General features: G+C 44.1%; 1 protein-coding gene across 2 annotated transcripts in view; it reads right to left on the bottom strand.

Annotated features, from left to right (window-relative positions):
• Window positions 1-25,970, bottom strand: part of NKAIN4 (sodium/potassium transporting ATPase interacting 4) — a 44,540-nt gene extending 18,570 nt beyond the window's left edge. Inside the window, exon 1 of one of the 2 annotated variants that reach the window (XM_063459585.1) lies at window positions 25,763-25,970. In XM_063459585.1, coding sequence (XP_063315655.1) covers window positions 25,763-25,816 — 54 coding nt within the window. In that variant the 5' untranslated portion in view covers window positions 25,817-25,970. The remainder of the gene's footprint in view (window positions 1-25,762) is intronic. The other variant, XM_063459584.1, reaches the window with a different exon arrangement.
• Window positions 25,971-26,641: the final 671 nt, after the last annotated feature.

Here is a 26,641-nt window from a genome sequence, read left to right as displayed (position 1 = left end):
TTGGCAAAGAGAAAATTCCTAGATCACCTTCTTCCGGTTATCTCCTTCCTCCACAGACGTGTCACCGGTCCCAGCGGCGACCAAAGCTTTGTGTCTGCAGCAGTTGCCATATTCCTAATTTATTAAAAATGGAAACAGACAACTGATAGACTGAGTAAAAAGGGGGTATATACATAAAAAGACACACTCCAATCACCCTTCACATATACATATTTATTACAAGGACCATCTGCCTTGTTGTTAAAGGATTCCCCTGCCTGGTATAAAGAGCAAAGTCTTCATTTAAATGAAATTGGGGTATAATTTACAGCCCCCATTAATATTGCTGGTAAGGGGGATGGGTATTTCCTATTCAGTAAAACACAAAGGGCCGATCGGTACAGGGAAGTCAGATATTGACCTCAGTTTAGTTTTGGATATTTTTTTTTTTTTTTTTAAATCATCACAATTTGCTAGAAAAAAACTTTTGAAATGGATTTATCTAGAAAAATCCCCATAGCCTTTAATGGAAACTTCTGTAGATTCTGTGTAAACAATAAGCCGGAATCTTATTGTTCAGTAAATAAACACTTTATTTCACCTGGAAAATTACCTTTGTCCTGCAGTCTCATGGCGTCTGGAAGCAACGCCCAATAGCAAATAACCCAGATTCGGCAAATTTACCATAAATGTGTAAAATATTGCCAAATGCTGTCAGGGCTAAGAAGGAGTTATATCTCTAAGCTGGATCTATAACTCCCACCAACCTTTGCCACATGTCACTTTATCCTGTGTGTTTATACCTAAGGCTCTTTTGGGACATTTACTACAATCCCACCAAGCACATGACGAATGGACGCAACCAATGGCAGGGCTTTGAGCTATTTCCAGTCATATATCATTATTATTATTATTACGGATAATAAAGCACTACTGGTACACACACCCCACACAACAATAGGAGGAGGGGATTGCCACAAGGTGGGGGCAGGGGGCTTTCCCATGGCAACCAGAAGTCTCTGCCAGATCCAACAGCTATTAAATCAGCATGAGGCAAGCAGCAGTGTACAGTGGTACTGAGAACCCACATTTAGCTTCTTGATATTACACAAGATGACCCCCTAGGTCGCTCACAACCTCCCTCCAGGAAGCCCCGTCATTGCCCAATTACTCCATTAAGGCAGGGTAGATTAAACCTGAACGCCAACTGCAAATGGATTATGTTACCCCATTCAGACGCAATGGAAACATTCTTCTAGATAAAGAAATGCAGGATCTAAAAGCCTTAACTTCACGCAAAGTGGGTTCTGACCCCGCCCCCCCTTTTCCCTCAACCCCCAACATTTCACATGGACAGAGGTGGACACTTTGATTTTAGGGGTGTGATTGGGGGTGTGGCCAGGGGCAGACTGTTTTGACTTGCTAATAAGAATTTATACAACTAAAATGTAATTTAGAACAAGAACAATGTATCTTATTTACACAGACTGATTTCTAAACACATTTATTGTAGTTTAAATACACATTACTGGGAGTATAATTACTGTGGAGCTCTGTTATACACTCAGACACATTACTGGGAGTATTATTGCTGTGGAGCTCTGTTATACACTCAGACACATTACTGGGAGCATTATTGCTGTGGAGCTCTGTTATACACTCAGACACATTACTGGGAGTATTATTGCTGTGGAGCTCTGTTATACACTCAGACACATTACTGGGAGTATTATTGCTGTGGAGTTCTGTTATATACTCAGACACATTACTGGGAGTATTATCGCTGTGGAGCTCTGTTATCCACTCAGACACATTACTGGGAGTATTATTGCTGTGGAGCTCTGTTATACACTCAGACACATTACTGGGAGTATTATTGCTGTGGAGCTCTGGTATACATTCAGACACATTACTGGGAGTATTATTGCTGTGGAGCTATGTTATACACTCAGACACATTACTGGGAGTATTATTGCTGTGGAGCTCTGTTATACACTCAGACACATTACTGGGAGTATTATTACTGTGGAGCTCTGTTGTACACTCAGACACATTACTAGGAGTATTATTGCTGTGAAGCTCTGTTATACACTCAGACATTACTGGGAGTATTATTGCCGTGGAGCTCTGTTATACACTCAAACACATTACTGGGAGTATTATTGCTGTGGAGCTCTGTTATACACTCAAACACATTACTGGGAGTATTATTGCTGTGAAGCTCTGTTATACACTCATACACATTACAGGGAGTATTATTACTGTGGAGCTTTGTTATACACAAACACATTGCTGGGAGTATTATTGCTGTGGAGCTCTGTTATACACTCAGACACATTACTAGGAGTATTACTGTCGTGGAGCTCTGTTATACACTCAGACACATTACTGGGAGTATTATTGCTGTGGAGCTCTGTTATACACTCAGACACATTACTGGGAGTATTATTGCTGTGAAGCTCTGTTATACACTCATACACATTACATGGAGTATTATTGCTGTGGAGCTTTGTTATACACAAACACATTACTGGGAGTATTATTACTGTGGAGCTCTGTTATACACTCAGACACATTACTGGGAGTATTATTGCTGTGGAGCTCTGTTATACACTCAGACACATTACTGGGAGTATTATTGCTGTGAAGCTCTGTTATACACTCAGACACATTACTGGGAGTATTATTGCTGTGGAGCTCTGTTATACACTCAGACACATTACATGGAGTATTATTGCTGTGGAGCTCTGTTATACACTCAGACACATTACTGGGAGTATTATTGCTGTGGAGCTTTGTTATACACAAACACATTACTGGGAGTATTATTACTGTGGAGCTCTGTTATACACACAGACACATTACTGGGAGTATTATTACTGTGGAGCTCTGTTATACCCTCAGACACATTACTGGGAGTACTAATGCTGTGGAGCTCTGTTATACACTCAGACACATTACTGGGAGTATTATTGCTGTGGAGCTCTGTTATACACTCAGACACATTACTGGGAGTATTATTGCTGTGTAGCTCTGTTATACACTCAGACACATTACATGGAGTATTATTGCTGTGGAGCTCTGTTATACATTCAGACACATTACTGGGAGTATTATTGCTGTGGAGCTCTGTTATACACTCAGACACATTACTGGGAGTATTATTGCTGTGGAGCTCTGTTATACACTCAGACACATTACTGGGAGTATTATTACTGTGGAGCTCTGTTATGCACTCAGACACATTACTGGGAGTATTATTGCTGTGGAGCTCTGTGATACACTCAGACACATTACTGGGAGTATTATTGCTGTGGAGCTCTGTTATACACTCAGACACATTACTGGGAGTATTATTGCTGTGGAGCTCTGTTATACACACAGACACATTACTGGGAGTATTATTGCTGTGGAGCTCTGTTATACACTCAGACACATTACTGGGAGTATTATTGCTGTGGAGCTTTGTTATACACTCAGACACATTATTGGGAGTATTACTGCTGTGGAGCACTGTTATACACTCAGACACATTACTGGGAGTGTTATTACTGTGGAGCTCTGTTATACACTCAGACACATTACTGGGAGTATTATTGCTGTGGAGCTCTGTTATACACTCAGACACATTACTGGGAGTATTGTTGCTGTGGAGCTCTGTTATACACTCAGATACATTACTGGGAGTATTATTGCTGTGGAGCTCTGTTATACACTCAGACACATTACTGGGAGTATTATTACTGTGGAGCTCTGTTATACACTCAGACACATTACTGGGAGTATTATTGCTGTGGAGCTCTGTTATACACTCAGACACATTACTGGGAGTATTATTGCTGTGGAGCTCTGTTATACACTCAGACACATTACTGGGAGTATTATTGCTGTGGAGTTCTGTTATACACTCAGACACATTACTGGGAGTATTATTGCTGTGGGGCTCTGTTATACACTCAGACACATTACTGGGAGTATTTTTGCTGTGGAGCTCTGTTATACACAGACACATTACTGGGAGTATTATTACTGTGGAGCTCTGTTATACACTCAGACACATTACTGGAAGTATTATTACTGTGGAGCTCTGTTATACACAGACACATTACTGGGAGTATTATTGCTGTGGAGCTCTGTTATACACTCAGACACATTACTGGGAGTATTATTGCTGTGGGGCTCTGTTATACACTCAGACACATTACTGGGAGTATTATTGCTGTGAAGCTCTGTTATATACTCAGACAGATTACTGGGAGTATAATTGCTGTGAAGCTCTGTTATACACTCAGACACATTACTGGGAGTATTATTGCTGTGGGGCTCTGTTATACACTCAGACACATTACTGGGAGTATTATTGCTGTGAAGCTCTGTTATATACTCAGACAGATTACTGGGAGTATTATTGCTGTGAAGCTCTGTTATACACTCAGACACATTACCGGGAGTATTATTGCTGTGGAGCTCTGTTATACACCCAGACACATTACTGGGAGTATTATTGCTGTGGGGCTCTGTTATACATTCAGACACATTACTGGGAGTATTATTACTGTGGGGCTCTGTTATACACCCAGACACATTACTGGGAGTATTATTGCTGTGGAGCTCTGTTATACACTCAGACACATTACCGGGAGTATTATTGCTGTGGAGCTCTGTTATACACCCAGACACATTACTGGGAGTATTATTGCTGTGGGGCTCTGTTATACATTCAGACACATTACTGGGAGTATTATTGCTGTGGGGCTCTGTTATACATTCAGACACATTACTGGGAGTATTATTACTGTGGGGCTCTGTTATACACCCAGACACATTACTGGGAGTATTATTGCTGTGGAGCTCTGTCATACACCCAGACACATTACTGGGAGTATTATTGCTGTGGGGCTCTGTTATACACCCAGACACATTACTGGGAGTATTGATGCTGTGGAGCTCTGTTATACACTCAGACACATTACTGGGAGTGTTATTGCTGTGGAGCTCTGTTATACACTCACACATTACTGGGAGTATTATTGCTGTGGGGCTCTGTTATACATTCAGACACATTACTGGGAGTATTATTGCTGTGGGGCTCTGTTATACACCCAGACACATTACTGGGAGTATTATTGCTGTGGGGCTCTGTTATACATTCAGACACATTACTGGGAGTATTATTGCTGTGGGGCTCCGTTATACACTCAGACACATTACTGGGAGTATTATTGCTGTGGGGCTCTGTTATACACTCAGACACATTACTGGGAGTATTATTGCTGTGGAGCTCTGTTATACACTCAGACACATTACTGGGAGTATTATTGCTGTGGAGCTCTGTTATACACTCAGACACATTACTGGGAGTATTATTGCTGTGGAGCTCTGTTATACACTCAGACACATTACTGGGAGTATTATTGCTGTGGAGCTCTGTTATACACTCAGACACATTACTGGGAGTATTATTGCTGTGGAGCTCTGTTTTACTTTCCCTCCTAAATACAGACAGTTGGGGGATATGTTCTGGGCCACATTCTAACACTGGGTGTTACCCTGGAAACCAAAGGGATTGATTAACTTTCAGCATATTGGTCAAAACTCACTCTTTACAAAAAAAAACCCCATTGTGTCTTTTTTTTCTTCAACCAAAGTAAGCAGCGACCAATAGCCGCGGGCATTAAATAGCAAATCGCAGTGAATCACATGATTTAGGTTAAAGCAGACAAACTGATTATAGATTAGTTGGATCATTTTGTCAAACCAATTATTCTGCATTTTGTGCCATTTAGTTTTACATTTTTCGCAATCCTTGGTTGTGTAAAAAGAAACACACTTTGGCAAAATGACTGACTTGTTCATCCAACCTGGGTCCTGGAAGCTCAGGGGTTAATGGCAATCCCATATCAATGGCTGAGAATGGTACATGCTTAGCGTTCTTTCCTTGGGTGCCTAGAGACCAGCCCCAGCCCCCTCCAGCCCATCGCCAAATCTCTCATCGTTAGAACACAGCTAGGCAATAAGTAATGATATGTTAAGCATCTCGGTAACATGTAATAATATGTCAAACATCTTGATAATATGTAAACCATGTAGGAGATATGTCATAGGTTTATCAACTAAAAAGCAAATGGTTTCGAATTTAAGGGGAATTTCCAATTTTAGTCCAAAACTAATTGACACGTTAGTGAATAAGTGATAACGGAGATTGATTTTGATATTCTCTGTTTAATTATTATAATTATAATTATTTTATTATTTATATAGCGCCAGCAAAATTCCATAGCGCTGTACAGTGGGTGGACTAACAGACACACACAGGCCCTGCTCAATGGGCTTACATGCTAGAGGGAGTGGGTATAGTGACACAAAGGGTATAAGTAGGGGTAATGAAGTAGGGTGCTAGAAAAGTATTCACTGGGAACCTCGTAGGTTATTTTTGACAGTTGCAGGAGAGGAGTCATGGGGGGGAGGTAATGAAAACCTGCTAACAGTTTAAATGATATGCTTTCCTGAAGAAATGTGTTTTCAAAGGTTTTTTAAGGAGTGGAGACTGGGTGAAAGTCTTACGGAGAAGGAAGGGAGTTCCACAGAAAAAGGGCAGCCCTGGAGAAGTCTTGGAGGTGAGCATTAGATGTGGGAGTAGAAACAGAGGATAGACGTAGGTCTTCGGCAGAGCACAGGGGCCTCAACAGGACATATTTGAGTATTAGGGAGGATAGATAGATTGGAGGAGGATTATGTAGGGACTTGTAAGCAAGCACCAGAATTTTAGATTGAGTCCTATGTCTAACTGAAAGCCAATGTAGAGACTGACAGAGGGGGGAGGCATTGTAGGTCCGGGCGGACAGGAAAATGAACCTCATAATAGATTGCAGCGGTGCAACCTGGGAACACATAAGACCACTGAGAAGGGGATTGAAGAAGCCAAGACGAGAAAGAGCAACGGCATGGACAGCAACCTTAGCTGCGTCTGGTGTTAAATAGGAGAGGATGCGAGCTATGTTTTTGAGATGGAAGCAGCAGGATTTGGCAACCGACTGTACATGAGGGGTGAAGGAGAGGTTGGAGTCAAAGAGACCACCTAGGCAGCGAGCCTGCGAGGTAGAGGTGATGGTGGCGCCGTTGACTTGGAGGGAGGAAAGACCAGAAGTTCTGTTTTAGACAGGTTGAGTTTAAGGAAGTGAACAGCCATCCAGTTGGAAATCGCAAAGAGGCAGTCAGAGACACTAGTCAAGATGGGCAAAGAGAGATCAGGAGGGGACAGGAAGATTTGCGTGTCATCTGCATATAAATGATAATGGAAGCCAAAGGAGCTGATGAGTTTACCAAGGGAGGCAGAATAGATGGAGAACAGTAGGGGACCAAGGACAGAACTTTGGGGAACGCCTACAGAGAGAGGTTGGGAGAAAGAGACAGAGCCAGAGAGAGAAACACTGAAAAAGCACTGGGAGAGGTAAGAGGAGCACTAGAGAGCAATATCTCGTAGACCGAGATTACAGAGAATGAGAAGAAGCTGTTGATGATCAACAGTGTCAAAGACAACAGAAAGATCAAGGAGAATTAGGATAGAGTAATGGCCACGAGATTTAGCAGCGATTAAATCATTGGATACTTTGGTCACAGCTGTTTCAACAGAGTGACGAGCGCGGAATCCAGACTGAAGCGGGCCTAGCAGAGAATTGGATTCGAGGAAGTCTGTCAATCTCGCATGCACAACTTTCTCATCTTGGAGGCATATGGCAGTAGCGATATAGGGCGGTAGTTAGATGTGGAGTTGGGGTCAAGGTTGGGCTTTTTCAGAATCAGTGTTATGGTTGCATGCTTTAAGGGTGAAGGACATGTGCCGGAGAAAAGGGAGAGATTGAAAACTTTAGTGAGAAGAAGAGCAAGAGAGGGAGACAGAGCGTGAATGAGCTATGAGGGAATAGGATCAAGGGTACAGGTGGTGGGGCGGGAGGACCGGAGCAGAGCAGAGCAGAAACTTCTTCCGTTGTAGTTGGTGTGAATGGGCATAGATAAGATTGTAGACATCTTGTCAAAATAACGTAATAACGCTGAATCCCTGATAATGTAACCATTAAACAATTTACAAAAGAACGCATAACTCGTTCACATCCTTCTTTTGGCGCATAACACATGACATCACGCGTTTTTCTGGCGCGAGCCTCATCTATTAAACAGCTGCCGGTTTATTTATCGCAGCCTTTGTTTATGGAGATCTGTACAAACCACATTTTGCGTCACTGCGCAACCTTCACTATAGCGACGCGGTTTACTAGCCTAGCAGATCCATGGCGGCACTAAACATTTTAATGGATCTTACATGCAAAGTCAGTTATACATTTTAGTGAACTTCACCGAAAAAAAATAAGGAAATTCGAACAGGTTAAAGTTTTGAAATAGCTTTCCTACAGAGGTCCACCACTTCCAAAAGGCTATATTTTAAAATACCAACTCTCGATTCAACATGATTCATTGTCCCGTCAAACGATGGCAGCTAGGTAGAAAAAAAGGTTTTGTGAGAAACTCCTACAGACACGGCAACCAATCACCAAAAATGCCGAAACAGAAAAATAATCGGAATATTGCCATGGCGTCCATTGGAGACAATTAATAAATTACTAATAAGTGATAATCTGAGAGAACGTTATTGAAGTAAAATTAGAAACTTGCGAATTTGTAACAATTCACACTTTGGCAAAAAACTTTCTATATCCTTAATAATAACTTTCACAGAGTCACAGATGTCACAATTCATTTACTGTCGAGTTGTAATGTGCAGGATCGTGACTTCATTCACCACAAACCACATTTTATTGATTATTATAAAAACATTTCATAATGTAATGAGTATCGCAGTATTCAGCAATAAATAAACCAAATTATCGAAATTGAAAACTTGGTAAAAGAAAAAGTTGCGACTCATAGAAAAAAAACTGCCTTGAATTCAGCTATTCAGGGTTATTCAAATCGAGCTTCTCATTTAAGGTAAAAATAGCCAAACTGGAAACATTCTCTTAGTCAGCTCTGCTCTCAGTTCAGCTACTCTGGCCTTAAACGTGAAATTCACTGAGTTCTCACTGTTTGTAAAAAAAAAAAAAAAAAATGACCTGATAATCTGTGACTATTCTGATCTAAATTTTTTCAGTTTGTTTTTCAAGTAGTGGGGTATCAGGGATTCGGCAATACCCAACTCACAGACCGGGTATCAGGGATTCAGGAATGCCCAGCACACAGACCGGGTATCAGGGATTCAGGAATGCCCAGCACACAGACCGGGTATCAGGGATTCAGGAATGCCCAGCTCACAGACCGGGTATCGGGGATTCAGGAATGCCCAGCACACAGACCGGGTATCAGGGATTCGGCAATACCCAACTCACAGACCGGGTATCAGGGATTCAGGAATGCCCAGCACACAGACCGGGTATCAGGGATTCAGGAATGCCCAGCACACAGACCGGATATCGGGGATTCAGGAATGCCCAGCACACAGACCGGGTATCAGGGATTCAGGAATGCCCAGCACACAGACCGGGTATCAGGGATTCAGGAATGCCCAGCACACAGACCGGGTATCAGGGATTCAGGAATGCCCAGCACACAGACCAGGTGTAAGGGATTCAGGAATGCCCAGCACACAGACCGGATATCGGGGATTCAGGAATGCCCAGCACACAGACCGGGTATCAGGGATTCAGGAATGCCCAGCACACAGACCGGGTATCAGGGATTCAGGAATGCCCAGCACACAGACCGGGTATCAGGGATTCAGGAATGCCCAGCACACAGACCGGGTATCAGGGATTCAGGAATGCCCAGCACACAGACCGGGTATCAGGGATTCAGGAATGCCCAGCTCACAGACCGGGTATCGGGGATTCAGTAATGCCCAGCACACAGACCGGGTATCAGGGATTCAGGAATGCCCAGCACACAGACCGGGTATCAGGGATTCAGGAATGCCCAGCACACAGACCGGGTATCGGGGATTCAGGAATGCCCAGCACACAGACCGGGTATCGGGGATTCAGTAATGCCCAGCACACAGACCAGGTGTAAGGGATTCAGGAATGCCCAGCACACAGACCGGGTATCAGGGATTCAGGAATGCCCAGCACACAGACCGGGTATCAGGGATTCAGGAATGCCCAGCACACAGACCGGGTATCAGGGATTCAGGAATGCCCAGCTCACAGACCGGGTATCAGGGATTCAGGAATGCCCAGCACACAGACCGGGTATCGGGGATTCAGGAATGCCCAGCACACAGACCGGGTATCAGGGATTCAGGAATGCCCAGCACACAGACCGGGTATCAGGGATTCAGTAATGCCCAGCACACAGACCAGGTGTAAGGGATTCAGGAATGCCCAGCACACAGACCGGGTATCGGGGATTCAGGAATGCCCAGCACACAGACCGGGTATCAGGGATTCAGGAATGCCCAGCACACAGACCGGGTATCAGGGATTCAGGAATGCCCAGCTCACAGACCGGGTATCGGGGATTCAGGAATGCCCAGCTCACAGACCGGGTATCGGGGATTCAGGAATGCCCAGCACACAGACCGGGTATCAGGGATTCAGGAATGCCCAGCACACAGACCGGGTATCAGGGATTCAGGAATGCCCAGCACACAGACCGGGTATCAGGGATTCAGGAATGCCCAGCTCACAGACCGGGTATCAGGGATTCAGGAATGCCCAGCACACAGACCGGGTATCAGGGATTCAGGAATGCCCAACTAACAGACCAGGTATCAGGGATTCAGGAATGTCCAACTCACAGACCGGGTATCAGGGATTCAGGAATGCCCAGCACACAGACCAGGTGTAAGGGATTCAGGAATGCCCAGCTCACAGACCGGGTATCAGGGATTCAGGAATGCCCAGCACACAGACCGGATATCGGGGATTCAGGAATGCCCAGCACACAGACCGGATATCGGGGATTCAGGAATGCCCAGCTCACAGACCGGGTATCAGGGATTCAGGAATGCCCAGCACACAGACCGGGTATCAGGGATTCAGGAATGCCCAGCACACAGACCAGGTGTAAGGGATTCAGGAATGCCCAGCACACAGACCGGGTATCAGGGATTCAGGAATGCCCAGCACACAGACCGGGTATCGGGGATTCAGGAATGCCCAGCTCACAGACCGGGTATCAGGGATTCAGGAATGCCCAGCACACAGACCGGATATCGGGGATTCAGGAATGCCCAGCCCACAGACCGGGTTTTAGGGATTCAGGAATGCCCAGCACACAGACCGGGTATCAGGGATTCAGGAATGCCCAGCACACAGACCGGGTATCAGGGATTCAGGAATGCCCAGCACACAGACCAGGTGTAAGGGATTCAGGAATGCCCAGCACACAGACCGGGTATCAGGGATTCAGGAATGCCCAGCACACAGACCGGGTATCAGGGATTCAGGAATGCCCAGCACACAGACCAGGTGTAAGGGATTCAGGAATGCCCAGCACACAGACCGGGTATCAGGGATTCAGGAATGCCCAGCACACAGACCGGGTATCAGGGATTCAGGAATGCCCAGCACACAGACCGGGTATCAGGGATTCAGGAATGCCCAGCACACAGACCGGGTATCAGGGATTCAGGAATGCCCAGCACACAGACCAGGTGTAAGGGATTCAGGAATGCCCAGCACACAGACCGGGTATCAGGGATTCAGGAATGCCCAGCACACAGACCGGGTATCAGGGATTCAGGAATGTCCAGCTCACAGACCGGGTATCGGGGATTCAGGAATGCCCAGCTCACAGACCGGGTATCAGGGATTCAGGAATGCCCAGCACACAGACCGGGTATCAGGGATTCAGGAATGCCCAGCACACAGGGTTGGTCAGCAATAAGAAATGCAGAACTGGGTTTGGTTCTTAGACATGAAACAGATCCTGATTTCAGGTTGTCAAGGGAGGCTCAGTGCCTGGCGGGGATAGCACAGAAAGGGGGGAATGGTAACTGGTTCTACATTAAACTTTCTATATTGCGTTTGGATATCACATTGTGTGATGGGAGTACAGAGTAAGCCTTGAAGAAAGTGCTTACAGGGAACGTAATGTCCCCACTATGGGTACCATTACGACTTGTGCCATCTTTACCAAAAGCAAATACGTGCCCATTGGTATAGGAGGGAGCTCTTTGAACCCCAAGAAATTAAACACGAGGTGTTCAGGTTTCCCTTACCTAGCAATCTTTAACCAGCTGCAGGAGGCAATAAATGAGTTAGTCCCTTAGTTTGGAACAGTGAATGCATTAACCCCTTAACGTATTCTGGCCAATGCATTAACTCTTTATATGAGGCCAGCACATGCCCTTCCCCTGGTACAGTGAAGAAAGGGCAGTGAATGTGTTAAACCCATAAAGAATGAATTCCACAGTGAACCTTCTGTGTAAATCCTTCCTTTTATCACTTTCAGGGTCCGGCTAGCTCTAGTTATCCATTTTAGGATAATTTAACTTGTGTAGTGCTGGGAAATAGCAAATATACAGCGTGTGACCCCAATATATAGAAAGTAATGATAACATATAGCGTGTGACCCCAATATACATTGTATGACACCAATATACAGCATGTGACCCCAATATACAGCGTGTGACCCCAATATACAGTGTGTGACACCAATATACAGTGTGTGACCTAATAAACAGCGTGTAACCCCAATATATAGAAAGTAATGATAACATATAGCGTGTGACCCCAATATACAGCATGACTTTTCAGGCAGACATTGAAAGCCTACTGTGTCATTAAGACCCCCTACACAGAGATAATAAGCTACGGATTATACTTAATTAGTTAGAAATACCACCCAGGACCTCAACAGGGTGAACACAGCATGCAACCTCAATACACAGCGTGTAACCCCAATATACAGCGTGTGACACCAATATACAGCATGTGACCCCAATATACAGCGTGTGACACCAATATACAGCATGTGACCCCAATATACAGCGTGTGACACCAATATACAGTGTGTGACCCAATAAACAGCGTGTAACCCCAATATATAGAAAGTAATGATAACATATAGCGTGTGACCCCAATATACAGCATGACTTTTCAGGCAGACATTGAAAGCCTACTGTGTCATTAAGACCCCCTACACAGAGATAATAAGCTACGGATTATACTTAATTAGTTAGAAATACCACCCAGGACCTCAACAGGGTGAACACAGCATGCAACCTCAATACACAGCGTGTAACCCCAATATACAGCGTGTGACCCCAATATACAGTGTATGACACCAATATACAGCGTGTAACCCCAATATACAGTGTATGACACCAATTTATAGCAAGTAACGCTAATATAAAGTGTGTAACCCCAATATATAGTGTGTAACCCCAATATGTAGCATGTAAGCCTAATATACAGCGAGTAATCCCAATATATAGTGTGTAACCCCAATATATAGAAAGTAACGCTAATATACAGTGTGTGATCCCCATATACAGCATGTAACCCCAATATATAGAAAGTAACCCTAGTATACGCGTGTGACCCCAATATATAGTGTGTGACTCCAATATATAGTGTGTGACCCCAATATACAGCATGTAATACCAATATACAGCGTTTAACCACAATATATAGAAAGTAATGTTAATATACAGCATGTAACCCCAATATACAGAGTATAACCGAAATATATAGGAAGTGATGCTAATATACCGCATGTAACCCCAATATATAGTGTGATGTAATTCCAGTAAAATACAAGTTTAGCAGGCTAAGATTGCCACAAGGCATATGTATGTATATGTGTTTGTAGTATCAGTTAGTTAATTACACGTAGCTAAGATACTGTTATCACTGTACTGACCAGGTGCAGGAATGTAAGAACTGGAATTACGCGTCCCTCTCCTTTGTATCAGATGAGCCACGTGGTTAGACCGGATGGATGAGTTTAGACTCTATTCATTAAATAGGTTAAGGGTATGTGTGGGTGTAGTTAATTGTGGGAGGAGCTACAGTGCTATATAAGGAATGTACTCTATGTATTCAGTACTCAGACTTTGCTGTATTTTGGTGACGCTAGTCCCTCTGAGTCCCGATCGGTGATCCAATAAAGAATCTCTTCCTTCCTGAAGAAACCTGTGTCCATCTCTCTGTGCTTGGCTTCCGTCAGTTTCTCCGGTATCATTTGGTGCATTGGCCGGGAAGCTCATCGTTCAACGGTAGCTGAGAGGCAGAGGCGTGAGACGGTCTATCTTTGCCCACGTTCTCTACGGCTGCACCCCTGAACTTCTGCGTGGACCTCCCTTCGTCTCGGCGCCACTGGTCTGTTGTCCAGGAGATCATCGGCCTCTACGTGAGAAGTGCTGGGGTGTCCCCGTCGATGAGTGTGAACTCAGGTTCAGGAACGAGGAGGTAAGACAACTGCTGTTTTAGACGGCAGGACCCACTAGGGGTATACCGATTGTGCGGTAGGCCCAAAGGGGTTTTGAATCTGTGTATCTGCCCCCTCTGTCGGAGGGAAGGAGCGAAGGCGCACCGCTCGATCGAACGCTCTTTAGTCAGACCGTTTGATTTGGTTAGTCAGGCGGGGTCCTGGTGTAAATAGCCCTAGCCGGACACCGGTGTCTTGTCTAGACTAGCGTTCTAGGGTGTATATTACGTTCGCTAGGTCGGAGGGACCGGGAGACTAAGCGGCGCCTGTGTAAATTCGGTTCGCTAGTTCTCATCCTATCTGGGCTAAGTGGGAAGGCGTGTAAATTTGGAACCCACTAGACTTTTGATAGTGCGACTAAGAGGCGCCTGTGTAAATTCGGTTCTCTAGCTCGCTATATATGTGGTGATTGGGCAGTGTGGCTAACCAAAACGGGTGTATATAGTTTTAGGTAGTCCATTCAAGGTACTGGCCAATAGTTTAGTTGGGAATTGTAAATGTGTTAACGATTGTTTTAGTAAAGTGTATATCTTGTTAGATAGCGCGAGCTCAGCCGTCTAGCGAGAGTGTTAATAGTGTGTTGCTGTATTATAGTGCACGGTACCATAACCCTGTATATTTACTGACATTATATAATAAGTACTAATCATTGTCGTCCATTGCATGTTTAACACCATAACCACTAATAATTGTATTGTGACCTTAACTTGTGCTTTGACCTATGCTAACCGTACTGTAACCGCTATTTGTAAAAGACGATGTTACTGGGGTGTGTTATAGACGGGTAATTCGTATATAGAGAATTATAGCGTGGGTGACTGTATAGTTACGCCAAAGGGCATAATATTGATTATATAGTGACTGGTGTAACAGCTGTGTGTGTACGGGAATTCCCTGAGTGTTTATTGTTATTGTGTACGTTTCACTTGGTAACCGTACCACGTGGTGCTGTTGCCAGAGGAAACGGGTGTGACTGTTGAATAGTACGCGTGTATAGTATTCGTTGTCGACGACGTTCCATTGTTAAGTATGGGTGCGTCGCAGTCAACGATTCCGGATCCCTTAGGATGTATGGTTAAGAATTTTAAAAAGGGATTCAAAGTTTGTGATTTTGGGGTAAAGATGTCTCCTGTACGTTTGGTCACTTTGTGTACTAGGGAGTGGCCTACTTTGGTTGCGGCATGGCCGCCACGTGGCAGTTTGGATCCAACTCTGGTACAGCGCTTACACGTGGCTGTATCGGGTAGGCCTGAACTTTACGGCCAGTTTCCTTATATTGACTGTTGGAGACAGGCCGTAAATGACTCGCCAAAATGGCTCCAGACATGCCACGAGGAGCAGTGTCGCCTCATGGTAGCTAGGACTTGCTCGTCCACTAGGACTGGTGTTAGGCCCATTTTGGACACGCCCCCTGAGTCCGAGATCCCTTTGCCGCCCCCTTACTTTCCGTTAAGAAGAAGTGACGCAAACGCAGGAAGTCCTGCACCCCTCCCCTCATTACCCTCATCCACTTCCGCTTCCTCCTCCAGTACAGGATCCACCCCCCCTCGTACTAAATCTCCCCTTCCGGAACCAGAATCCACCCCCATTAGAAACGAATATCCTGATTTGGCGCCACTTCAGACTTCCGGTCAAGCTTCATCTAGCTCGGCTCGAAGTGTTTTATTTACGACCTTTTCCCAAAACCGACCTCCCACATCCCCATACCCTATCTCTCCCCGACCGGAACCCATGACTGACGCCTCTCTACGTAGCCCCATCCAAACCCGACAGTTGACTGGTGCCCAACAATTAAAGCACTATCAGATGCCTCTTCGTCTGAATCCCGGGTCAGCTTATATCGATGCCGCAGGTCAAATGGCACACGCTGACCCAGTCTTCGTATATGTCCCATTTACCACAACCGATCTTTTAAACTGGAAGACCCATAATTCCTCGTATACTGAGAAACCACAAGCTATGACTGATCTGTTCACCTCAATAGTACAGACGCATAATCCGACATGGGCTGATTGCCAGCAGTTACTAATGACTTTATTTAACAATGAGGAAAGGACAAGAATAAATCAAGCAGCCATTAAAGCATTAGAGGATAGAGCCCGTGCTTTGAACCAAGCCAATCCAGCAGCATGGGCCGCGACACACTATCCCAACACCGATCCCGATTGGAACGTAAATGGTGCTGATATGGTTCAACTCAGAGCCTATAGAGACGCTATAATTGCTGGCATGAAAGCCGGAGGAAAGAAAGCCATTAACATGTCGAAGACAGTTGAGGTGATCCAGAAAAGCGATGAAGCGCCCAGTGTCTTTTATGACCGATTATTGGAGGCATACCGCTTGTATACCCCCTTTAATCCGGAAGACGCAGACAATTCCCGAATGGTTAACTCCGCCTTTGTCAGCCAAGCATACGGAGATATTAAGCGCAAGCTACAAAAGTTAGAAGGGTTTGCAGGTATGTCCATCACCCAACTAATGGAGGTAGCAAATAAGGTCTATATGAACAGGGATACAGAAAGTAAGAAAGAGGAAGAGCGCAAGATGCGTAAAAAGGCTGATATGCTAGCGGTAGCGATCGCAGGCGTAGATAAACGGGGCCCAGATAGAGGCAATAATAGATGGAGTAGGGAGCCTTTGAGTAGGGATCAATGCGCGTATTGCAAGGAAGAAGGGCATTGGAGGAACGAATGTCCGCAAAGAGAGCAGTACGAGAGAGACCAACCCAGGGCAGGCTACGGAAACTTTAGAGGTAGAGCGAGAGGTAGAGGAGGCCCCGGAGGGAGTAATGGTTATAGAGGGAGTAATGGGAACAGAGGAAGTGTTAGGGAAGACAGGTATATTCCAGCAGCGCAAAGGTCCCGCGATAGAGAAGGTAGGGACTTTGTAGGATTGGCTGACACTGTCATGGAGGACTATTGATACCGACCGGGCTCCATCCCCCTTGGTCGAGCGGAGCCTATGGTCGATGTATCAATAGGGGGGAAAAGGAGTGCGTTCATGATCGACACTGGTGCTGAACATTCAGTGGTGACTAATCTAGTTGCTCCTCCATCTGGAAGGACTATTACTGTGATAGGAGCAACTGGAAGAAGTGCTGAAAAACCGGTTCTTAAAAGTCGACTCTGTACATTGGGAGGCCACGTAGTAAAACACCAATTCCTTTATATGCCTGAATGTCCAGTCCAATTGCTGGGACGTGATATGCTATCAAAATTACAAGCGCAGATTACGTTCCTACCAAATGGAACAACATCCTTAAAGTTTAATGGACCTTCAGGTATTATGACTTTATCCGTACCAAAGGAAGAAGAGTGGCGACTTTATACAGTGTTGACTAGCCAAAACCCTAGGAGTGATGAGACATTGTTTAACATACCAGGAGTTTGGGCAGAGAACAACCCACCAGGACTGGCCCGCAATATTCCACCAATAAAAATTGAACTGAAACATGGGGTTTATCCAGTGAGCCTAAGACAATATCACATTCCGCAGAAGGCTAAGAAGAACATCCAATCCTATCTGGATAAGTTCATACGGTATGGTATCCTAAAATTCTGTACTTCCCCCTGGAACACCCCATTGCTGCCTGTTCAAAAGCCCGGTACAGATGAGTATCGACCTGTACAGGACTTAAGAGCAGTCAATGATGCGGTTGTTAGCATACATCCAGTTGTACCCAATCCATATAACCTGCTTGCTTTAATTCCGGGCGGGGCTACTTACTTCACAGTCTTAGATCTCAAAGATGCCTTCTTTTGCCTCCGAATTGCCGTAGAAAGCCAATGTATTTTCGCTTTCCAATGGGAGAACGCTGTAACGGGCTCAAAACGCCAAATGACTTGGACAAGACTGCCCCAAGGGTTTAAAAATTCACCTACCCTATTTGGTTCAGCTCTAAGTCAAGATCTACTGGATTTCGAGTCTATCCCAGGAGAATGTGTATTGTTACAATATGTAGATGACTTGTTGATAGCAGCAGTTACAAAAGAAAAATGTCAGCAAGCAACGCACGATCTACTACATATTCTCTGGAAGGCAGGATACAAGGTGTCCAGGAAGAAGGCTCAGTTGTGTTTGCCAACTGTCAAGTATCTGGGATTCCATATCTCTGAAGGTCAAAGGATTATGGGGCCAGAGAGAAAAGAAGCTGTCTGCCAAATACCAATACCCAAGAATAGAAGACAAGTGCGAGAATTCTTGGGGGCAGCAGGCTTCTGTAGGATATGGATTCCCAGCTATGCGATACTAGCAAAACCTCTGTACGCAGCCATCAAAGGTACAGAGCACGACCCCTTCTTATGGACCCAAGAACAGCAAACGGCATTTGAAGATGTGAAGAAGGCTTTGATGAGTGCCCCAGCATTAGGTCTACCTGATCACACACGACCATTCTACTTATATGTACACGAGCAAAGAAGAATGGCTGTGGGAGTATTGACACAGTACTTGGGATCATGGCAAAGACCTGTTGCCTACATGTCTAAGCAACTGGATGCAGTGGCCAGCGGACTTCCACCTTGTCTAAGAGCCGTAGCTGCAGCCGCCCTGCTAGTAGCTGAAGCCGATAAACTCACTCTGGGTCAAGAACTTTATGTACGAGTCCCACATGCAGTACAGACGTTGTTGGATTACAAAGGAAATCATTGGTTTAGTAACAGCCGTATGACCAAGTATCAAGCAATGTTGTGTGAAAACCCAAGAGTGCATTTAGAGACTGTAAACACCTTAAATCCAGCTACCCTTTTGCCGCAACCTACTGAAAGTCAACATGATTGTTTGGAAGTAATGGATGAAGTATTTTCAAGTAGACCAGATCTTCGTGATTTTCCCATCCAGAACCCCGATGTTCAATATTACACCGACGGCAGTAGTTATGTGAAAGAAGGGATCCGCTATGCAGGATATGCAGTGACAACAATAGACAAGGTGATAGAAGCTCGGCCACTGGCGAAAGGAACATCAGCACAAAAGGCAGAATTAATAGCACTAACACGAGCGTTACAATTGGCTGAAGGTTTAAGAGTAAATATCTATACGGACTCTAAGTATGCGTTTTTAACCACTCATGCCCACGGAGCTTTGTATAAAGAAAGAGGACTACTGAATTCAGAAGGCAAAGAAATCAAGTACGCAGCTGAAATCCTACAACTATTGGAAGCAGTGTGGGAGCCGAAAGAAGTCGGTATCATACATTGTCGAGCGCATCTGAGAGGAGATGGTGATGTAACCAAGGGAAATCGGATGGCAGATAGTGCAGCTAAGCGTGCTGCTGAATCAGGAAGACAGGAGTATGTAGGGCATATAGCTGCTCTTATACCAACTCCACTGTCCCAATGGACTCCAGTTTATACAGCTCAAGAAGAGGAGTGGTTAAAGACTGAACCGGGAAAGTATTTGGAGAACAAGTGGTATCAGCTAGAAGATGGAAGAATAGTCATACCAGCATCACTAGCGGTAGAAATTGTCCAAAATTATCACAACGGGACACATTCTGGGAGAGACAGTACTGAAGAATCTCTCAGGAAACATTTCTACATACCAAGATTGTCCAACTTGACTCAGGCCATTGTACGCAGATGTGTAACGTGTGCTAAGAATAATGCAAGACAAGGACCAGTAAAGCCACCAGGAGTCCAGTTTATGGGGGGACTCCCCATGTCCGATCTACAAATAGACTTTACAGTAATGCCTAAATCGGGTGGACATCGTTACCTGTTGGTAATTGTGTGCACCTATTCAGGCTGGGTAGAAGCATGTCCTACTCGTACAGAGAAAGCAGGAGAAGTTGTAAGATTCCTGCTACGAGAAATAATACCCCGATATGGACTACCCTGTTCTATAGGATCGGACAATGGTCCAGCTTTTGTTCATCAGTGCCTACAACAACTGACTCATATGCTTGGTATAAAGTGGAGGCTTCATACTGCATATAGACCCCAGAGTTCTGGTAAGGTAGAGAGAATGAATAGAACTATAAAGAACCAGTTGGCTAAAATGTGTCAGGAAACCCAACTTAAGTGGAACGTTCTCTTACCCATAGCTTTATTGCGAATCCGCAGTACCCCTACCAGAAGGATGGGCCTCTCTCCTTTTGAAATCATGTATGGGCGACCACCTCCCGTACTTGGTAACTTAAGGGGGGACTTGAGTCAGTTGGGAGAAGGAATTACCCGGCAGCAGGTTGTAGAGTTGGGTAAGACTATGGAGGAGGTACAGAAATGGGTACAAGATAGATTACCTGTGAATATTTATCCCCCTGTTCATAGTTATCATCCAGGAGACCAAGTGTGGATTAAAGAGTGGAATAATGTACCGTTAGGGCCCAAGTGGAGAGGTCCTTATGTTGTTCTTTTGTCTACCCCTACAGCGATAAAAGTAGCCGAAGTAACTCCGTGGATACATCACTCCAGGGTTAAACCAGCAGCAGTCGATTCTTGGCAAATTACAGCAGATCCAGAGAATCCCTGCAAGATCCGGTTGAAACGCACTACTCAGTCGGAGTAACGAGGAATTATTGTGGATTACAAATTTTATTGTTACAGGTGTGAGTGAGAAGGCCATAATAAAGCCTGTCCGCTTACCAACACATAGTGTATAAGCCAGGAAAGTCTCGAAGGGACACCTGTGAAGACGAGCAGAACTCCATTCCCTGCAGCCCTCACATCCTGGAAGCTGAGGTTCCATCGCACGGACGAAGACTGAGGATGACGGCGAAAGATGTGCTTTTGATTGTGTTTATTTATATGTGTTTTTATATTCAGGAAGGTAGAGGTACCGACACTCCTAGCTGTGAGGTATGCATTAAGACTACGAGAACAGGTAACCATATTTCCCAAACCCTAATTTGGCATTCACAATACGAATGTAAAGGAGAGGTATCAAGATGTAGATACCTAAATATAGACTATAGTGTGTGCCATTTAGGAGTAGGAGAACCTAAGTGCTTCAGTCCAGAGTATCAACCTCGTACAATTTGGTTGACTCTCAGGAATGGAGATCCTCAGGGGACCCTAATTAATAAGACGGTGTTAGAATCCGTACATTCTTCGGGTGTTCTGCTATTTGATGCATGTAAGGCGATATCAAGTGGTAGAAAACCGTGGAATGTATGTGGGGATCTTAGATGGGAGAGGACGTATGGGTCTAATGATAAATATATTTGTCCCAGTAGTAAAAATAAATATGTGAGTCCTAGATGCCCAAATAAAGACTATAACTTTTGTCCATATTGGTCTTGTGTGGGGTGGGCGACTTGGGGACAGACAGTAGATAAAGACATGATAGTGACTAAGTTGCCGACTAGCCCTTATTGTAAGTCTATGGAATGCAACCCAGTCCATATACTTATTAATAACCCCGACAAGTTCCTAGATAAGTATGGAAATTTATTTGGGTTTCAGATATACGGGACGGGTTTAGATCCTGGGACATTATTGTTTATAGGAATAGAGACTGATACGGTATCCTCCCAGACTCATCAAGTATACCATTCCTTTTATGAAGAGATGAGTATAGATAATAAGATCCCCCATAACGCTAAAAACCTGTTCATTGACCTAGCTGAAAGTATTGCCGGTAGTCTTAATGTTACCAACTGCTATGTGTGTGGAGGTACTAACATGGGAGACCAATGGCCTTGGGAAGCAAAGGAGGTAATGTCCGGTTCTGAGGCAGTTGACCAACTAATATCTACACAAGCCGATTATCATTTGAGTGTTAGAGGTAAATCTGAGTGGAGATTAAAGACCTCCATCATAGGTTATGTTTGCATAGCAAGGAAAGGAATAATGTATAATACTTCTGTAGGAGAATTAACTTGTCTAGGGCAAAAAGCTTATGATGATGATACTAAAAATACAACTTGGTGGTCGGCTTCAAATGTCTCAGAACCATCTAACCCGTTTGCTAGATATGCCAGTTTAAAGGATGTGTGGTTTGATTTATCCATCACATCTACCTGGAGAGCCCCAGCAAATTTGTACTGGATCTGTGGTAAGAAAGCCTATTCGGAGTTGCCACAGGACTGGGAAGGGGCATGTGTGTTGGGTATGCTCAAACCATCCTTCTTCTTGTTACCGATTGAAACAGGTGAGACTTTAGGTGTTAAAGTGTATGATGTGAATCATAGGAAGAAAAGGGGACCCTTAGAGATAGGCACCTGGGAAGATAATGAATGGCCTCCCCAGCGTATCATAGATTATTATGGGCCAGCCACGTGGGCAGAAGATGGTACCTTTGGTTATAGAACCCCTATTTATATGCTCAACCGTATTATAAGATTACAGGCGGTGGTTGAGATTATTACTAATGAGACCTCACAAGCGCTCAATCTTCTAGCGAAGCATAATACCAGGATGAGGACAGCAGTGTACCAAAATAGATTAGCCTTGGATTACCTTTTGGCAGTAGAGGGAGGTGTATGTGGGAAGTTTAACCTGAGCAATTGCTGTCTTCAAATAGATGACGAAGGGCAAGCAATAGCTGAGCTTACTAGCCATATGGTTAAACTAGTGCATGTGCCTACTCAGGTATGGAAAGGGTACAATCCAAGTAGTTGGTTTGGTAGCTGGTATGAGTGGTTTGGAGGGCTTAAGGCAGTGGTAGGTGGAGTCCTACTGATTTTACTGTTGTGTCTACTCCTACCGTGTCTTATACCCTTAGTAGTTAGGTCTGTGCAAAGCCTGATAGGAAGTATAGCAGAGAGGAAGGCTGCTGCACAGATAATGGCGATATATAAGTATAAGGCTCTAGATCAAGGAGAACCAATGCAGGAAGATGAGTGTTAAAAGATTCACATCATAAGATAAGTCTGGTCTGGTTCATGGTAACCTGAGGTATATGCAAACCAAGGTTAAGTGATGCCTCAAGTAATTGTGAAATATCAGAGGCATCAAAGGGGGGAATGTGATGTAATTCCAGTAAAATACAAGTTTAGCAGGCTAAGATTGCCACAAGGCATATGTATGTATATGTGTTTGTAGTATCAGTTAGTTAATTACACGTAGCTAAGATACTGTTATCACTGTACTGACCAGGTGCAGGAATGTAAGAACTGGAATTACGCGTCCCTCTCCTTTGTATCAGATGAGCCACGTGGTTAGACCGGATGGATGAGTTTAGACTCTATTCATTAAATAGGTTAAGGGTATGTGTGGGTGTAGTTAATTGTGGGAGGAGCTACAGTGCTATATAAGGAATGTACTCTATGTATTCAGTACTCAGACTTTGCTGTATTTTGGTGACGCTAGTCCCTCTGAGTCCCGATCGGTGATCCAATAAAGAATCTCTTCCTTCCTGAAGAAACCTGTGTCCATCTCTCTGTGCTTGGCTTCCGTCAGTTTCTCCGGTATCAATAGTGTGTAACCCCAATATATAAAAAGCAATGTTAATCACAATTTACAGCATGCACCTCATATATACAGCGTGTAATCCCAATATATAAAAAGCAATGTTAATATACAGCGTGTGACCCCAATATATAGAAAGTAATGATAACATATAGCGTGTGACCCCAATATACAGCGTGTGACACCAATATACAGTGTGTGACCCAATAAACAGCGTGTAACCCCAATATATAGAAAGTAATGATAACATATAGCGTGTGACCCCAATATACAGCATGACTTTTCAGGCAGACATTGAAAGCCTACTGTGTCATTAAGACCCCCTACACAGAGATAATAAGCTACGGATTATACTTAATTAGTTAGAAATACCACCCAGGACCTCAACAGGGTGAACACAGCATGCAACCTCAATACACAGCGTGTGACCCAATATACAGCGTGTGACCCCAACATACAGCGTGTAACCCCAATATACAGTGTATGACCCAATCTACAGCGTGTGACCCAATATACAGTGTGTAACCCCAATATACAGCGTGTGACCCCAATATACAGTGTATGACACCAATATACAGCGTGTAACCCCAATATACAGTGTATGACACCAATTTATAGCAAGTAACGCTAATATAAAGTGTGTAACCCCAATATATAGTGTGTAACCCCAATATGTAGCATGTAAGCCTAATATACAGCGAGTAATCCCAATATATAGTGTGTAACCCCAATATATAGAAAGTAACGCTAATATACAGTGTGTGATCCCCATATACAGCATGTAACCCCAATATATAGAAAGTAACCCTAGTATACAGCGTGTGACCCCAATATATAGTGTGTGACTCCAATATATAGTGTGTGACCCCAATATACAGCATGTAATACCAATATACAGCGTTTAACCCCAATATATAGAAAGTAATGTTAATATACAGCATGTAACCCCAATATACAGAGTATAACCGAAATATATAGGAAGTGATGCTAATATACCGCATGTAACCCCAATATATAGTGTGTAACCCCAATATATAAAAAGCAATGTTAATCACAATTTACAGCATGCACCTCATATATACAGCGTGTGACCCCAATATATAGAAAGTAATGATAACATATAGCGTGTAACCCCAATATACAGCATGTGACCCAATATACAGCGTGTGACTCCAATATTCAGAGTGTGACACCAATATACAGCGTGTGACTCCAACATACAGCGTGTGACCCAATATACAGCGTGTGACTCCAATATATAGAAAGTAACGCTAATATCCCATATGTAACCCCAATATATAGTGTGTAACCCCAATATACAGCGTGCATAACACAGCGCCCTAACTCCGATATACAGAGTGCATGGCACTGATCCAGCACAAATTTGGATTAAATCCCCCTGCGCATGTTTTGCGATAAAGTGCCGTGAGGCATGAAACGCGTCAGCATCCTCCATTGGTAGTCTCCTCCTCTGTGAGCACCGGGTATTTTATGTTTCGATTTGCGTGAATTCGTCAATAAATGGTATGCTTTTGGTATCTTACACCCTTGGGGCCCCAAGACCAGGTCTTGGCACCCAGACAGGATCAGGTGGCAGTCACAGGATTCAAAAAAATCAATTGGGTCAGAAAGTTTGCCTCATCTCCTCATTGTTCCTTAACATTAAAATACATGAACGACAACAATAACACAATACAAAGAGAATGTGCACAGACATCACAGCACAATAAAAGGAAAGTTAGTTGTGGGTCGGGAACCACGGAGCAGAACTACACAAAGACTCGCTCGTTCACCCACTCGCCACACCCACATTAGATTGCAAGCTCTGCGGGCAAGAGAAGTGACAGATGTCAAATACAAGGGTGGCCTAATGTTAGAACCCCAGCTATTGTTAAACTACCACTCCTATGTTGCTCTGTCAAACATAATGTTAACATATGATAAGGGATTGTTGTTTGTTGGGTCTTCATGTTGGGTCACTGGGTAGAAAGGGTTAAAGGCGGACTCACCAGCTGTAGGGTGCAGAGCAGGATTAAGGTGCATCTCCCAGTGCAGCATCCCATTCTCCTGCCAGGTTGGTACCTCTATGCCAGCTGTGAGGGTAGCACCATGCTGGCAGGGATGGCTGTGGAGTAGTGCAGTCCACTCCAGACCTGCTTCTCTGACTGTGATGTGTTGGAACAGATGCTCTATTCCCAATGTGAGACAGTGATGCTGAACACCCCCCTCCATCCCTCCCTAATCTCTATTTCTCACCATTAGCTGGGGGAAGGAGGTGGAGTGTCTTAAAGGGGCCATGCCTAATTTATCACAAACAAAAGATCGAAGGGCTGATCCTTAGTGGTCACCATTACCGCAGGGGTTAACCCCATTTATTACAGACACTGTACCCCTGCTTATATTAGGCACAAAGGAACAGCAGAGAAAATAACTGGACAAAACACTGGTACAAAGAGCTTGCACTCTAATAAAAGGAAATATATATATATATATATATATATATATATATATATAAATATATTTACACAGAAAGTAATAACGATAAGCCACCCCCTGTAGATTGTAAGCTTTGTGGCAAAATATATGTCTATATTAAATGTGGCTGATTTCAGCCACTATCATGTTAGTTAATGAAATTATGTATTATACAGAAACACATGGTTTGTTGAGATAAAAATTCCCATCTATCCAGACACTAATTTCCGATAAAAAAAACAAAACTCAAGTTTTCTGATAAAAACACGTATTGAATAAACAGGAAATTGTGGTGGAATTTATTTTTTAAAAAATCAATCAAGGTCCAAACAGGCAAACTGGAAACATTCCCGGAGTCAGCTATTCTGACTTACATTTTCTTATTTTACAGTTCGTTTTTCAATACCCTGTTT

This window comes from Pelobates fuscus, chromosome 6 (assembly GCF_036172605.1).
Source record: "Pelobates fuscus isolate aPelFus1 chromosome 6, aPelFus1.pri, whole genome shotgun sequence".
Classification (NCBI taxonomy): domain Eukaryota; kingdom Metazoa; phylum Chordata; class Amphibia; order Anura; family Pelobatidae; genus Pelobates; species Pelobates fuscus.
The sequence above is the reverse complement of the archived record's forward strand: the minus strand, read 5'-3'. Positions and strand labels throughout refer to the sequence as shown.